The 16,765-nt window shown below is 35.4% G+C and overlaps 1 protein-coding gene across 2 annotated transcripts in view; it reads right to left on the reverse strand.

Annotated features, from left to right (window-relative positions):
* LRBA (LPS responsive beige-like anchor protein) overlaps positions 1 to 16,765 on the reverse strand; it is a 725,050-nt gene that overhangs the window by 559,026 nt on the left and 149,259 nt on the right. For both annotated transcript variants that reach the window (XM_061142480.1, XM_061142479.1), the window contains exons 23-26: positions 5,234 to 6,292; positions 4,094 to 4,269; positions 3,083 to 3,236; positions 2,491 to 2,671 (exon numbers count right to left, since the gene is read on the reverse strand). In XM_061142480.1, coding sequence (XP_060998463.1) covers positions 2,491 to 2,671; positions 3,083 to 3,236; positions 4,094 to 4,269; positions 5,234 to 6,292 — 1,570 coding nt within the window. The remainder of the gene's footprint in view (positions 1 to 2,490; positions 2,672 to 3,082; positions 3,237 to 4,093; positions 4,270 to 5,233; positions 6,293 to 16,765) is intronic.

The following is a 16,765-nucleotide window of genomic DNA, read 5'->3' on the forward strand; positions in this document are numbered from 1 at the left end:
TAGGGCCCACTGCTAAAAGAGAATCTGTTTAAGAACCTTAAGAAATACTATACTGTTTCTTAGATCTCACGTAATTTACTTGAAATAATCTTTTATGAAGGAAAAGATAGGGAAGAAAAGATTTTAAAAGTGTAAGAAAACAAAGTAAATCACATTGCCATCAACTAGTCCTTCTATTATCTTCAGTGAAGTACGATAGTTAAACTAGAAACCAGCATGTTTTTCTTAAAATTTTTATGATTACAGCATGATAGTAATAGGGACTGACAGAGGGAATTTAAAGGGAATATTTATTTATAAAGTCTATCTTTTACTGGCTTTCATTAAAACAGTTAAAAAGGTAGGGGACAAAAAGGAGATTGTGATTAATATACAATCCAAAACTACCTCTCTATAAACATCTCACTTATCAGGCAGTTAACTCAAGTTATTCAGATAGTAACTGTGAATTTTAAAGAATTAGGTAATACACAATTGACTATGAATTGATTCATATCATGTAATCATCTCCAATCCTAACCAAATCGGTAGCCCTAAAAGTATTTGTCTCCACAAGAGTGGGAGAGCAAATTAGGAACAAAATAGCAAACTCAAGGAATAACTTCAAGTACCAGCTGACTATCATATGGCTACTACACACAGAATTGAAAAGGGAAAGTATTCATAAAGGTGCCCAGAGAGAGCAACAAAAGTTGGAAAAAGAGAAGGAACACAGTGAAGAGGGAGGGAGAGAGAATATGGACTACAACTCCGTCCAGTTTGGGGTCAGGCCCAGCAAAAAACTTCTCAACTACTTTTGTCAGAGGTCGTATAACATCAAGTTTGGGTCTGCATTACAAAGTTAAAAACCGTATTTGAGTGCCTAGTATCAATTAGTCTCAGTAATTTATTCTTACTGCTGCCATCTGACCTTCTCACTTCCAACTTCACGAAAACAGCAGTGAGGAGACCAGGGATCAAAACATTTGGACCGCTGTGACCAAGCTTACCATATTCTATTAAGTGGTCCTGAACAAGGAGAGCATATGGTGCTGGAGTACACGGAATTATTTCTTTATTTTCTTCTACAGTTATGAAAATAGAGGGAGACAGAGTATTCTCCCAGTTTCTGAATTTAATACTTCTTGAGTACAGCGTAGCATTGCTAGTGTAGTTTTCTACTTTCAATTCTACAAGTGTACTCTTTTCAGGAAAGTAGAGAGGTTTAAAAAATGGCATATACAAAGTAATGGGTTCTAAATATTTTAATTATATTATTGATATACAGTTTAACGGTGTATCCTAAAACAGAAAGGACAGCAATACTAGTTAAACTATATTCAAATTCCAACTCTGCCAATTTATAGCCTCTGAATTTTCATTAAGTTAATTAACTTCTTTGATCTCAAATTTCCTCATGAATAAAAGAAAATACAAAGAATGAACGGGAGAAAATGACTGCTGACTCAATGTGAAAATCAGAAATTACATATAACAAAGTAAATGATAGCTTTTGTTTTGTTATGATCTGACTCTTAACTAAGATTTTAAAACAACTCCCTAAAAATAGTATACCAAGTTCTTTAGAGCATCCTGACTTTAAAAGTACTCTGAATGATATTTTGAGTGAAAATAATCATTGTACCAAAAAACTCTAAGTATGTCTGAATATCTAAGTATAGATATTGTTGCTAAATATGGGGAAATATTTTATTAACTAATTATATTTTCCACTTTAGATATTATATTTTCATAGGTACCTTATTTCTAATCTGTCTTCACATGGCCATGGTTCCTAAAGATTTCGCTTTCATGGTCCCCTTTTCGCCACCTACTTCTCTCCATTTAATAAGCAAATCATTAACAAAGTCTCAGTATTTACAACTAGATACAGGAGACATTTTGCATAGACAAAAACAATTTTTCTTCACCTAAGGAATTTCAGATAACACTTAAAAATTCAAGGAAGAACTGCCTCCGGGAGCAGAGCAGAGGTTTAATAGTCATATTAATTTTATCACAACTTATTTGGATTAATGGCTACACTTGAACGATGTTAGTTTAGAACCTTGCTGCTCAAGTGTGTTTGTAAGAGAAGCAGCATCAACACTACCTGAGCCTTACTAGAAGGACAAGTTTAGGCCTCATCCCAGACCTATATAAGCTAACCAGCGTTGTAACAATATCTTCTGGTGATCCAGGTGTATGAACCACATCAAAACTTGAGAAGCACTACTTCAAAGAAAAAGGCGACTGGGGGTTGCAGGGAGTAATGCTGATCAGAATCAACTTTGTAGAATTTTCAAAACATCTCCTCCTCGATCCACCCTTACAAGTACTACTATAGCCAATGCATACAGTCCTTTACTCTTTGGAAGTTAAAAAGTATCATAAGACAAATTGCCTAGCACATATCTTCCCCCCAATAGGGGAAAGAAAATATTCAATTTAATATGTCTGTATTACTGAAAATTTAAGCAAATTCCTAAGTATTGGGGTTTAACAGCTCACCTAGTCGGAGACTCTGCCGTAAAATTCCTCCAGATGACATATTTTTTTCAGCTTCAATTTCAGTGAAGCCAAGAGAACTTGCAAATATAAGTACATCCACAAGGCTAATTAATCTCTGCAAAAATGCCACAGAGGCTTCTATTGAAAGCCCTTGAGTAGGTTCAATATTCTCCAGCTCATGCTGTAAGGAATAAATTTTGACATTTATATATATATATATTCTGATAAAAATCCAATTTTATGAGATACATTCCCCAAACTTCTAAATTTTAGAAAAAGTTTGGCTTTTATAAATAAATCTAGTTCAGCAGAGGAATTTCCTTATCATTTCATCTAAAAGAAAGCATACATACAGGTGAAATACTGTCGGTCATATTACTCACTAACTAATTCATCCCTGATAATTAAACATTCTTTAGTGCCTTCACTCCTGGGACAGATTCTAAGGTCCTTTCAAATAATTATAACAGATTCTTCTGTTTTTGAATGACAGAACCTATGATGTATAGTAACCACCACATTTAAGTTTTAATCAATAAGAACATATAAGTCATGTTTTCACACCAATTTTACTTAGTAGTTAAGTCCTTACTGTAGCCGATGTAGCAGCTGAAAGCAACGGCAGTATACCCCCACAAGCCATGACCATATTGTCCATCACTTGAGAGATGAGATGAACTGTGTTGTGTACAAAGATGACATTATCACTGCTATTCACGAAGTCCATAACTGTCTTTGTTGAATGGCTGTCCAAAAATAAATGATGTTTACTCATAATGCTAAAGAAAGGAAATCACATTTGCCTACTCGAGGGAAGGGAGGATAAGAGGGTGCTTTCTTTGCTTCATCTTGAAAGCTGAGAAACTATAATGATGCAGCAGGCATTTTGGGGGTGTATACTTCCTCAGAATATGTAGACCATTCCGTACCAGTGGTTACTATCTGTGCCCTTTTTCAGTTCTGAACAATAAATACTACTGATCTTAGACTTGATATAAAAGTTGAACTAAATTACCCTAAATTAGGAGCAAAATTTGAAGCCACAAAAACTGAGAGGTAAATGGCACTACATGTTATTAAAAAGTGAATTATCTAGTAACATTTTCTTAGATAATGCCATGAAATGTTTTTAAACAGAGTAAGAGTAGAGTACAACTAACAATAAACAAATTAGGCACTTTTAAAAATCATAAATCATACAAAGGAGGATACTCTAAAATACACAGACTTTTTATAGTAAAAATACATTGGAAAATTAGATGTTTCACCTAAATCTCATTTTTTTACTTTCTTCTGGAAATAAATGCATTTGGTAGACCTACATTCAGGCAAATTATGAGATATAAAATGTGTCACAGAAAATCTTCAGCAAATACTTTAAAAGAAAAATCTCTGATTTTCAAGTTTTCATACTCTAAATACAATACCTCACTTTTGTAAGAGAATAAACATTAATTCAATAAAACCCTACCACAGAATTAATTTATATCCTACTTTTTAACCAAATGACTATAGTTAACTACAGCATGTTAACTAAATAAATTTCTTTGAAAACAAAGACTAAAATTTACATACATCTTCTATGATAAATAAATGGACAAACCTTCTCCACATCTGTATGTCTGTTTCTATTGAGAATAATAGATCAGTGAGCAAACGCTGATGCATCTGAGACCATCTGAACTCAGGAATACGGAACATAGACCTGGAATCCCTCCTTTGTCCATTAACTGTGTCGGGTGCTGTTCCTTGCCCTGGCTGCTCCTGTTGCCTTGACATCTAATAGAGAAAGTTAAAAAGAGTAATAAAGGAAGTTCAACTGCAAAAGAAGACATTAATATCTAATAGTGTCTATGCAATTCACCTAACAAATACTCACATTTCAAGACACTAAGGAGCCAAATCAGAGAAAAATTATGAATGAATAATAACAATGATACATTTAAAGCAAAGTTACAAAAAAATGCTAAACTAGCACCATGCAGCAGTAACTGGCCTAGAACCATGTTAGTGTTAGCACCAGTTAATACAGCATTTTATAAATGAATGAAGAAGTTTGGGATTTTCAGTACTGACATAAAAGAAAGGCTGTATCTGGATTATAAATTAGCTAGAATTAAGAAAAAAACAAAACTAAAGACAATAGAATGAAGACCAAACCAATAAAAAAGGAAGACGGGAGAGCAATAAGAGTTGAATCAAGTGGGAAATGACAACATGCAACCACAGTGGTGTCATGGATCCCTCTGAGATACTGGTCAAGAAGAAAGCTATGCCTCTGAATCTCACAAAGGCTCCTGCTGCTCACAAACAGACCTCAAGGAACAATTTTAAACTGCATATTTTGTACATAAAATTATACAAAGCAGGTGGTTCTGCAGGAAGGTAGCAGAAAAACTAATGTCCCAACTATGACTGGGGTCATCAAATAAAGGGTAAAAGGAAAGTATTTCCAATGTTTGCTTTATAAAAGCTAAAAATAGGCTAACACTGAAACTTGAAAGTAGTAACTTTTAATGATACTGTAGTGAAACTAACAATAAAAGCTGCCATTTAACAAACTCACACTAAAAATCAAACCCTGCTAAAAAGATAAGAAATAAAATCTTCATATTCACTGCATTTATGTAATTGCCAACAGGTTATCAACCAACTTTACAATAAAATAAAATGTTTAAGTATATACACTTGTTCAATTTCAACTGAATGCAAATTATTTCAAGGAGATAATAAATATAATCACCTCAAGCACAGGCTGAGGAGGCTGAGACGCTTCCACATTTGTACTGGCCTTCAATTCCAGTCTCTCAGTATCTGTAGCAACACTGGAAACATCCAACTTCGCAATCTTATGCTCAGAAGTAGTAGCAGACTCAAAGATATTACCATGAGAGTCACTATTTAGTTTGGTTTCTCCAGCAAAGTTAGTTTTCTCCCGTTCCTCCAGCACATGACCAATGTCCAAATGTACAGCTGCTCGGGAAGCAGCCGCATCTGGTGAGGTAGCTGAAGCCCCTGATGCTGTCATAGACAAGACTCCAGAAACTTTAGGATTTTGAGTTTCAGTGTCAGTTTGTTTCTTACTTACAGCTTCTTCCTCTTGAAATATTAATTTATGGTCATTACTAAACACATTCACTCTCTCACTGGCTTCAGAAGCACCTGGAGACCAACTATTATCTTGGCGCTCTGTGGGGAGACTGGCTTCCTCAACAGGACTACATTCTACCTTCAGTTCTACATAATCATCATCATCTTCTTCCTCTACTATAGACTTATCTAGTAATTCTGGCACCTCTGAAGCATCTTCTTCTGAAGGAGAACTGATGGAAGCAGTTACTTCATTGACAGTCACTGTATCTTTGCCAGTTGTAAAAGAATCAGAGGAAATGGTAGCAGCTTCTGTTATGTCAGAAGATCTTTCTAAATCATCTACATTAACTGTTTCATTTATCAGTGTTTCTTCCAGAGGGACTTCATCCAGTAACTCCTGATTTTCTGGCCCAGTTGTCCTCTCTTCATTAGATGTATCAGGAATTTGCAGTTCAGTGTTGGATGTAGATTCTACTGAATTTGTCTGCCCAATACTTGACTTTTCTTCACTATTTCTAGTGATATCAGAAAACACAGGAGAATCCTTTGTATCTGATTGTTGGGATCCTACTGAAACATTAACTTCCCTGCTAATGCCAGAGATTGCTCGAACTGGATTTGAAGAACACTGCACTATTTCTTCATCAACTTTTCCCTGGTGTTCCCTTAATATATTGGCAAGGTTTTCTTTGTGTATTTCAAAAGTGACCTAGATGAAAAATATACAAGGAGTCAAAATACACACACAAAAAAATAAATAAATGAACAGAGCAAACAAAACATAAAATTTAAATGTTCAATTTTTCCAACACCCGGTTTATATGATGCAACAGACAATGTTCCTATAATATCTTATCAAGTGATAAATAAAAGGTGTCAAACACAAAAATCTAAATCATCAAAAAAATTATAGCTAATCAATGCTGACAGGTAGCATGGCATCAAATAACAAGAACAGTTATTTAGATTATATTTTTAAGACATATGTATAGGAAAACAGTACATTATTCTACTAACCTGTATAACTTGTACCAGGATCTAAGTATGAACCACTGGAAAGTGCTTTGTGCACTATGTAATATATTGTTTAAAAGCAATGAAAATCCATTTTCCCATGATTTATTCTCAGCAGATATCAAAAACATCAGCGACGTTCATTTCATATATGATGCAAATTATATACTTAAATACTATATATATTACATATTATAGTTGCACTCTGCATTTATTCAGCTATGAAAAAAACTTCATACTAAGGTAAAGAGTATAAATTCTTTTAGCAATGAAATAAAAATATCCAACCATTCCCCAAAGATCAACCATAATTTTCAAAGCTGAACTGATCATAAATGGTCTGAAAGTTCCAGTTAATTGATCCAAGCAATTCATCCATCCACTTGTAGAGCTGTATATAAGAGATAACTAAATACTCAGCTCTGTGAACATACCCATATCATGCTTATTAGCCTTTTGCCCAACTAAATGGAAAAATTTCAAGGTTTAAGTATAAAAGAGAGTGCTGTGATTTTAATGTCAAAGGTTTATGATTTTATTTCATAAAATCTTATTATATTATAGCCACCATTGGAATCTTCCCTGGTGGCTCAGAGGGTAAAGCTTCTGTCCACAATGCAGGAGACACAGGTTCGATCCCTGGGTCAGGAAGATCCCCTGGAGAAGGAAATGGCAACCCACTCTGGTATTCTTGCCTGGGAAATCCCATGAACAGAGGAGCCTGGTAGGCTACAGTCCATGAGGTTGCAAAGAGTCGGACACAACTGTGAGCGACTTCACTTTCACAGCCATCACTATGTGACTGCCGCTAGCAAGTTTCAATGTGAACATCACCCAAAAAAGTAAATATAATACAGGCAGAAGGTATAGGCATAATTAGAATTTATCAATGCTAGAAGTGTTTATGTAACCTATATTATTATAATAAACATAGTAAATTGAACCTTGTAGTCAACAAACCTTTACTGAACCCTAGTATGGTAGGATGATGACAGATAAAAAAGAAAAAGAGATGATTTTTCATGCCCAAAGATCCACAGAGCTTTTTGAAGGCCTGTGAATGCAAGTATGTACACAGGTGCATATAGTGCAAACAAAACTATAAATAATGCACAATGTACACAGTTTCTTCTATAGCTATTAACTAGCCTTTACGTATGACATACACAGTACAGTCTTGCCATAAAGTGGTATAGTGAAAGTGTTAGTCGCTCAGTCATAGCCACCTCTTTGCGACCACCATGGACTGTAGACCACCAGGTTCCTCTGTCCATGCGATTCTCCAGGCAAGAATACTGGAGTGGATTGCCATGCATGCCAATGAACACCCAGGACTGATCTCCTTTAGGATGGACTGGTTGGATCTCCTTGCAGTTCAAGGGACTCTCAAGAGTCTTCTCCAACACCACAGTTCAAAAGCATCAATTCTTCGGTGCTCATTTTCTTTACAGTCCAACTTTCACATCCATACATGACTACTGGAAAAACCATAGCCTTGACGACACAGACCTTTGTTGATCAAGTAATGTCTCTGCTTTTTAATATGCTGTCTAGGTTGGTCATAATTTTCCTTCCAAAGAAAAAGTGCTATATTCAACACTAAAGAGTAAAATGGCATAATAACATTAACAAAATGTTAATTTCTTCTATGCCCAGAAGGCTGATATCATCTTTGAACTAAGTTCTTAATTTTAATTGATGAATTCCTCATTTATTCATCTGAGAAAAATTTACTGAATTCTCTACAGCATGCCAGACACTGTGTGGTGAACAATACAATGTTCATGGTGCCTATGTTCTAATGGAATAGATGAAAAATAAACATACGACCATACAAGATAATGTCAAGTAATAATAAGAGAATTTTAAGAAAAAGGAGGAAGGGCAGAATAACTGAAGAAGAAAATCTAGGTGGGAGGGTATGCTTTACTAGGCTAACTGGAGAAGGTCTCTGGAGGTGTTTGAACAGAGAAAGTGAGAAAGAAAGTTACACGAATATCGAAAGAGTTTCAGGCTCTTTGCTCAGGAAGAACAAATGCAGAGGCCTTGGAGCCAAAGTAAGTTTGGTATGTTTCAGGAACAGTAAGAAAGCACCAGACAGAGAACTGCAGACGGTAAGGTAAGCGATGGAGCCATTGCTTTAGGATTACAGAGAGTCATAAACTGTGTAAAAGACTTTGAATTTTATTCTGATATCCAGGATATAATGTTTGTCCTGACATATTAATACATAATAATGTAAAACACAACAGCATTATAGAATGAGTTTAGTTTTGGATAATCATGGGTTTGACTTTACTCAAATTGAGGATTTTTTAAATTTTTATTATAAAAAATCAATAAATATGAATATATACAATCTACAAGTATGGTTAAAGAGTAATTTTTTTAGCCCCATGTACCTATACCCATGTCAAGGAGCAGAACATACCTCACGATTCCACTATGTGCCCAACCCCAACTGTACTCTGAACCTCACCACTCCCAACAACAGGAAATCACTATCCTTGTATTTCTATTCATTGTTTCCTACTTTAATAGTTTTACTACCTATATAGTAAACATACCTAGAATGTTTAGTTTGGGATACTAAGCAGAGCATAAACCTAGCCAACTAAAAGAAAGGCCAACATTCCCAGAGTTAACTAAAGGCTCCCAGGAGAAGACAAGCTACAGAGGATCTGTGTACCAGAGCGGGTTCCAGCTTCTCTAAGAGGATATATAAGACTATTTAGGTCTACAGGCAAGGTCATTAGGAAACACTGGGAAATACAAAGGAGAAAAGATCTCTGAGGGCTAGTGGGGGCCAGGTAGTGGCTATTTGGCATAAATAAGGTCCAACAAAAAAACTCTTTTATATTTGCCAAATCTAAGCTTACAATTCTACTCTCAGAAGCAGAGCACAACAGATTCCATGTTTGAGGGGTGAAGTGAGACTCTTTGGGTGATGCAGGCAACAGGACTAGAGAGAACAGAACCATTCACCACACTGTCAAGACAAGTAGTCATGAGAACATGGGCCCATCTCCTGTGCGTAATTTGTCCTCAGGCTTTAAAAAGATCTTACAAAGGCATCTGACATTTCAGTAATAACAGCTCCCCCTATAACTGGATCTTAAGTCAAACTATTCTGATTTAGACGGACTACCACATGGCTACTACAACGCTGCCATCCTGAGACCTCCCTTCACTGGAATCCTGGAGATCCCTTCATCTCTCTCCTGTTTCTCATATCCTGTATCTTCTTTGTTCTACTCTCCCCTTTTGGTGCAGTATATCCTCCACTGCCCGCTTCAAATTTTTAAAACCTAAGAGTAAACTTATCCTACCTTCACATTTGAAGGTCAGTTAAAATCATAGGTTGGAAAACATCTACCTTGAGAATAAGAAAGGTACTTTTTGATTGTCTTCTTCTGTGTTTATTGCTGGGAAGTCTGAGAGGTATTTCTGATTCATGAACCCTCATATGACTTATTTTTACTTACTTTGTTCTTTTTCATGAAATTTTATGAAGTCTTCTCTTTGTTCCTAATGCTTTGAAATTCCCACAACGATTCTTGGCATAGGTCTATTTTGGCCCATGGTGCTAAATACCCACTGGGCCCTTCCAACCTACTAACGAATATCCTTTGGTTCTGAAAATTTTTCTTGAATAACTTAATTTATATCCCCGTCCCCTCTCTTTCCCCTGTTCTCACTTCCCAGGATTTTTACTCTTTGACAATGCACTGACTGGTCCTCTACTCTTCTTATCATTTCTTGATTTTCCATCTCCTTTGTCTTTTGGTTCTATTATCTGGGAAAGTGCCTCATCTAGCTGTTGAACATGTTTCCACTTCTCTTGTGTGACTCTGCACTTCCCTGCTGCTTGTATTTTTCCTAAGAAGGGTCAATACAAACTTCATATTTTAAATTTTCTCTGGTGCCAAAAGGGAAATGAAATTCCCTCTCTCCCCTTTGGTTTTTCCTATAGAAAACTTGAAGTTGGAAATATTTCCTCTGGTACCTGGAGATATATTTAAACCTCACTTACTTACTCCCAACTTACTAGGCTAACTGGGGAAGGTCTCTGGAGATGTTTGAACAGAGAAAGTGAGAAAGAAAGTTACTATTATTATTAATATAATATCAATATTATCTGAAACTCTTCAGATAATAATAATAAGATAAGATAATAATAAAATAAGATAACAAGCCTCTTGCTAGTTTCCTATCCCTAGGATGTCTTTCCTGGGGTCATTGGAGCCATTTCTTTCAAACATCAAGAATGATGGCTTCCCTGGTGGCTCAGAGGATAAAGTGTCTGCCTGCAGGAGACTCGGGTTCGATCCCTGGGTTGGGAAAAATCCCCTGGAGAAAGAAATGGCAACCCACTCCAGTATTCTTGCCTGGAGAATCCCATGGACAGAGGAGCCTGGCAGGCTACAGTCCACGGGGTCGCAAAGAGTCGGACACAACTGAGTGACTTTACTTCACTCACTTTTGTCTCTGTAAGAGTTTAAGCCTATGTGCTTGCCTCCAAGATGTAACCTCCAGTTTGTCAAAAATACACAAGAATTTATTTTTTTTTAATAAAAACAAGAACATGTATGTAATGGATTATATGTGGCCATATAAAAGAATGAAATTTATTTTTTCCTTTGTAATCTCTTTAGTGGATTGCCTATGATATACACACATCATATTCTAATTTAATGCTTTTTTTTTTTTAGTAATAATAATGTTACATTCTTTTCTACAGGGAAGCCTGGCATGCTGCAGTCCATGGGGTCGCAAAGAATCAAACATGACTTCGCAACTGAACAACAACAACAACAAATTCTCTTCTACATTTTAAGGAGAGGATATTTTTGCATTGGCAAGAGGTTTTACTGTTAACTACTTCCTTAACAGTATAGTAATAGTAACACATTATTAGCATGTAGTCATTGAGAGATTAAATGAGTTTTTGTATGTAAAATGTTTAAAATGATACAATATACAAAATAGCTATGGATGTGCTTACCATTATTACAACTATCATTAATTTTCAATAGGTGCTGTCGTGGTTCTTTGTCTATTATTAATATCATATAGAATAGGATTCAATTCTAGTTTCATATTAGAATCTACTCGTTTGTCCGAGTACCTTAACTGTTTTCCTTCTTGTTTCTTCTCTTTATATTATCTGTTTTCTCTGAATTGCCTTTCACCACTTAATCTGCTTTGTTTCTATCCCCTATGTGAGATGCTTTCCTTAACTATCTTGTATAAGTTGGTTCTTTCCTCATGATTAATACAAGGTGGGGGGCTAAAGGCCAAGGGGTTAAAAAGCTTTTTAACTTATTACAAAGCACAGTGGGTAATCAACTTTTACCTTTACCACAGAATGATCTGGGTGGGGCCTAAGACAGGAAGGCACACAGACAACCCAAAGCTGCATCCTCTCGGTCCTGCTTGCAAGGTAACGGTCTGGTGCCTGGTCTGGTGCCGATATTCTAGGAACCACGTGGGGAGCGGGGGATGGAAGTGTCATCCTCCCATCCAACACATAGTCTCTTAATCACCCTTCGCATTTTGCTAATATGAAGGAAGACCGGTGATCCTCTGTGTTACCCTCCCTAAAAGTCTCCCAGAATAGGGTGGGGTTGCTTACCAATAGCAAAGAGTAGGGGAAGGTATCAAGATGTCAGAATCAAAACTACTCAATCTTTTCTATGGTTTTTGCTTGCAGCACATACAACCACTAATCTTTAGCTTCAAACAGTTGAGGGAGCCAGTTCTGAGAAATCTGAGACTTTTTTTTTTTAATGAAAATGAAGTTGATTTTTGGCTTTTCCCATACTAAGCTTATGACTTACTTACCCCAAACCTAAATTAATACAGCTTACCCAGCTGATCCATAGACTCTAAACTTGACTGTTATTTACCCCACTCCTCTTCCCTCTATCCTGTGTACTTTTGCATTTTTGCAAAATCCTTTTATGGCATTTTTATGTTGAGTTTCAACATACAATACATTAAATGTTACTGTGTAACTTGCCAGCTTAACTCAACTAACAAACTGAGACACTGTACAGTAAGGATATCCTACATTTTCATCCTACGTTAAGACCAATAGCTACACTCCTAATGTGAGGAGGAACTGCTATCCCCTAGTTCAACTAATCCCCTAGTTCAACTGCTACAAAAGAAACTTAACAGTAAAAAACTGTCATCCATTTCAAAACAAGTACGTTCCTATACTAAAGAGCATTGTTTTGAAGAATAAATAAAACAGATCTGAGACTGAAAAGTTAGAACCTACATTACTTCCACTATAAAACTCATTCGGTATGTTAAAACAGTATGGAAAAATTTCAAATTGCTATGATTATACTTGCTCAATATATTTTTACAACAAATGTTAGTCATCATCTTAAAATGGTATACAACAGGAATTTAATGGACATATCAAAAACTTAATATCTATGTGATTACATCTAAATACTACTATATATATTTTTTTAATTTGGTAATAGGATACAAATGGACTTCCCAGGTGGCACAGTAGTAAAGAATTCGCCTGCCAATGCAGGAGGCACAAGAGATGGGTGCTCAATCCCTGGGTCAGGAAGATCCCCTGGAGAAGGAAATGGCAACCCGCTCCAGTACTCTTGCCTGGAGAATCCCATGGACAGAGGAGCCTCGTAGGCTACAGGCCATGGGGTCGCAAAGAGTCAGACACGACTACGTGACTGAGCACACAGCAAATACAGCAGAATAGGGTAAAAACTTAACAGAAAAAATGTATGAATAAGAGTCCTGAAAAAAATCATTCACTTTTAGTGTTAATGCTTTTATTATGATTACTAACATAGTGGTAACAGAGAAACAAAACTTTCATGATACCTGTAGCCCACTGCAATGCTCTATGCAGTGACATTCCTTGTAAATTTATAAACAACTTGAAGAATTCCTCTTGGATTTCCATGTCCCCTTCAGGGCCAATAGAAGATACATATTTTTGCTATCACAAACTCTCTCTTAAAGAGAGACTTCTCATGTTGCTCTAAACTAAAGAGTATTCACTTAAGTTACAACTTCCCACGACTATCTTTCAATCATTTGAGACCATTCATTCTAAAGGTGAAATATAATACATATATCTCTGTAATGTATTTCTTTCTCACATTCTAACTATATTCATGCCGAGGACAGAAACTTTGAACTCACCATTTGAAAAGATGGGTTAAGAAATAACATTTAACATTAAATTTTAAGGTTAGGGTTAGGGTTAGGGTTAGGGTTATATAATACACATTGCAATTCAATGCAAAGTACAGTTTCATAAAGGTATACTTAATGTGCCACAGGAATATATTTCCTTTTGTGATAAATAGATTTGTAGTCAAATCTGTTCTAAAACAGTGCTTTGTCTTCCCTAAGCAAACCAACTTATTTGTTTTTTTTTGCAAATATGAATATTAGAAATGCATTTTAAATTTTTGAAGTTGATTTTTAAACCTCTTTTAATTTACTCCAGTAATTGAAAACCTAAATGGCAACTGAGTAATTATCACTGTTGTTATCTTTTTTGATACTGTTTTCCTAAAAGTATTTGTGACTGATAATTTCTAATTAATTACCAGATATTGTTCTAAATTACTTCACTAAAAGACTAGTCATTAATCTTCACAATCATTTGATAGCTAATCTATAGCTGTTTGCCATGTTTGGAAATCACTACTATAAGCTACTAGTTAAAGATAGTCATGAGCTAATAACTATAATGTTTCTTTAGCCATTACTTTCAACTAGACAAATTTACTAATTAGGAGATAAAAGATAAATGCAATATATTAAGAGATTAACATTACTAACCTACGTATTAAAAAATTTTACCTATAAAATTTAGGTTGTTTTAAATGTTAACAATGTTTAGGAATTAGCTTTCTTTTTGTAAGCAAATTCATCGTTTTTATTGGATGTTATTTTCCTTTGGAATAACAGCTGTATATGATATGCTAACTTCTAGTTCTTAAGTTACCAACCTTTCCACAGCTGATAAATGAGATATATTTTCCTTCAAAAATAGCTGAATCTTCCCATATGGGATATTAGCAAGCATAGCTCAAAATGATCACAACCACACAACAGGAAATCTTTTATAAAGACTCTGATGCAACAGCTTACAACAATAATGGCATAAGACATAATACTTAAAAGCAAATTACAAGTATTTATAAGCTTATACATATTTACTGATCTATTTTATGCAAAGTACCCTGGTTAAAAATCTAAACATTCTGGTCAAACCTAAGCACTTAAATGCTACCCTATTACAACCTGACTAGAGGGATATCAAGTATAAAGCCTAGCCCATTCTAAGAAAACCACCTAAAAGAATTAGTTACCAAAACAATATTATATGATCAATAACAAAGAGCAACAATCCCGTGAGGAAAACAAGTCAGGTATGTAATAAGCACTATACACTCATCATGTAATATGCTCAAAAACTTTTTTTAAGTAGGTAGTATATTTTAACGGAGTTCACAACACACTATCCCAAAATACGGCACACTGGCATACTATCTTTTAAGATGAAGGAATTTGAGAAACTGTGTCTGTAAGAAAGATTCTGCCCTCTTCATCCTCCCCTGAAGCAGGTCATAAGGACTCTCGAATCACTCCCTTCTCCCTGAAGCTTCTTATGTGAGAGGTAAGTAAAACCCAAAGGAAAAAGCACATCCTCATCTCTTCAAAAGAGGGATGCTGAGAAGAATCTGAATGGACAGTCCCTGACGGTTTTCCCCCAGGGTACTGTCATTATACACTTTGTCCTCCCATGTTTATCCATGACTTCCCACCCTTCGTCAAATCTAATATAAAAATGCTCAGACTTAATTGTTTCTTTGGGTCTTCACTTCCTCATGAAAACACCCACTTGATGTAAAATATATTAAATAAATTCATATGCTTTTCTCTTAAAAATCTATGTTAATTTTCAGGTCCAGTCAGGAATCTTAAGAGAGTCCAGGAAGAATTTCTCCTCCTCTACAATTCACATGATTCAAATATAAAAGAGTAGATAGTCTAGAAATCTCCCTCCCACCACTGGTCCTCACCTGCACAATTCCCCAAAAATCAGGCAATCAGTTATTAATTTCACATGTATCTTTCCAGAATATTTTTGTGCATATAGACACAAATACAAATTCTCACTTGCCCACCTGTTTTACTCACTAATATCCACTACACACACTGTTTCACACTTTCTTTTGTCATTTAATGTACCTTGGTGAACTCTCCTATAATTTGCAGTCCCTTACAAGGAGTAGGTTGAGCATCTTTTCATAAACCTATAGTACTTTTTACTCAGTTTTCCATGGGTTGTTTGATCATGTCTTTTGCCCATTTTCCTATTAGGCTGTCGTTCCCTCTCTATTTCTAGGAGAAGTTTATATAAAAGGAATGCTATCTTTGCTCTGGTCCTAAATAGTTATCTCAATTTGTCGTCTGCCTTTTTGACTTTGCCTATGGTATTGTTTGTTCTTTGGTCACAAGGATTTTGCAAGATTTAATGTAAAAAAAAAAAAAATAGTCTTTTTTTCTTGAATGGTTCTAGATTCTAAATCATATTGAGAAAATTCTTACACAAAAGGCCACAGAAAAATTATGTCTTTTCTTCTAGTACCTTTATGCTTCCTCCCTCCAACTGCATCACTGTCCATTTAATTGATCCATGTGTTAAATTTCTTCATATTCCAACTTTTTTCCTCCATAGATGAATCCTCTATTGTCCCAACACTATTCATGGATAGTTTAAGTTTTCCCTGGTGATTTGAGACGTAGCCTTTACAATATACGAAAGACTTACATGGAATTTTGTTTATTTCTGTTTGTTTCTTCTAATCCCCTGGTCAGCCTATCTCCTCATGTGTCAACACTGCATTTTTTAAATTACTGACATTTGGTAATGTAGTTTAGTACTCAGTAGACTTGGTTCCTTCTAGTTGCTCTTTACAGAATCTTCCTACATATTTTTACTTGTTTATTTCATCTTACTGTTCCTTAATAATTACCTTACTCTGTTTTTTCCCCTCCAAAAGAAAAATGATTAACTGGCATTTCCTTGGGATTTCATTAGCTTTATAAAATAACCTAAAGAAATTTATTTATATAAAACAAACTAAAGAAATTTCTT

This window comes from Dama dama, chromosome 5 (assembly GCF_033118175.1).
Source record: "Dama dama isolate Ldn47 chromosome 5, ASM3311817v1, whole genome shotgun sequence".
NCBI lineage: Eukaryota > Metazoa > Chordata > Mammalia > Artiodactyla > Cervidae > Dama > Dama dama.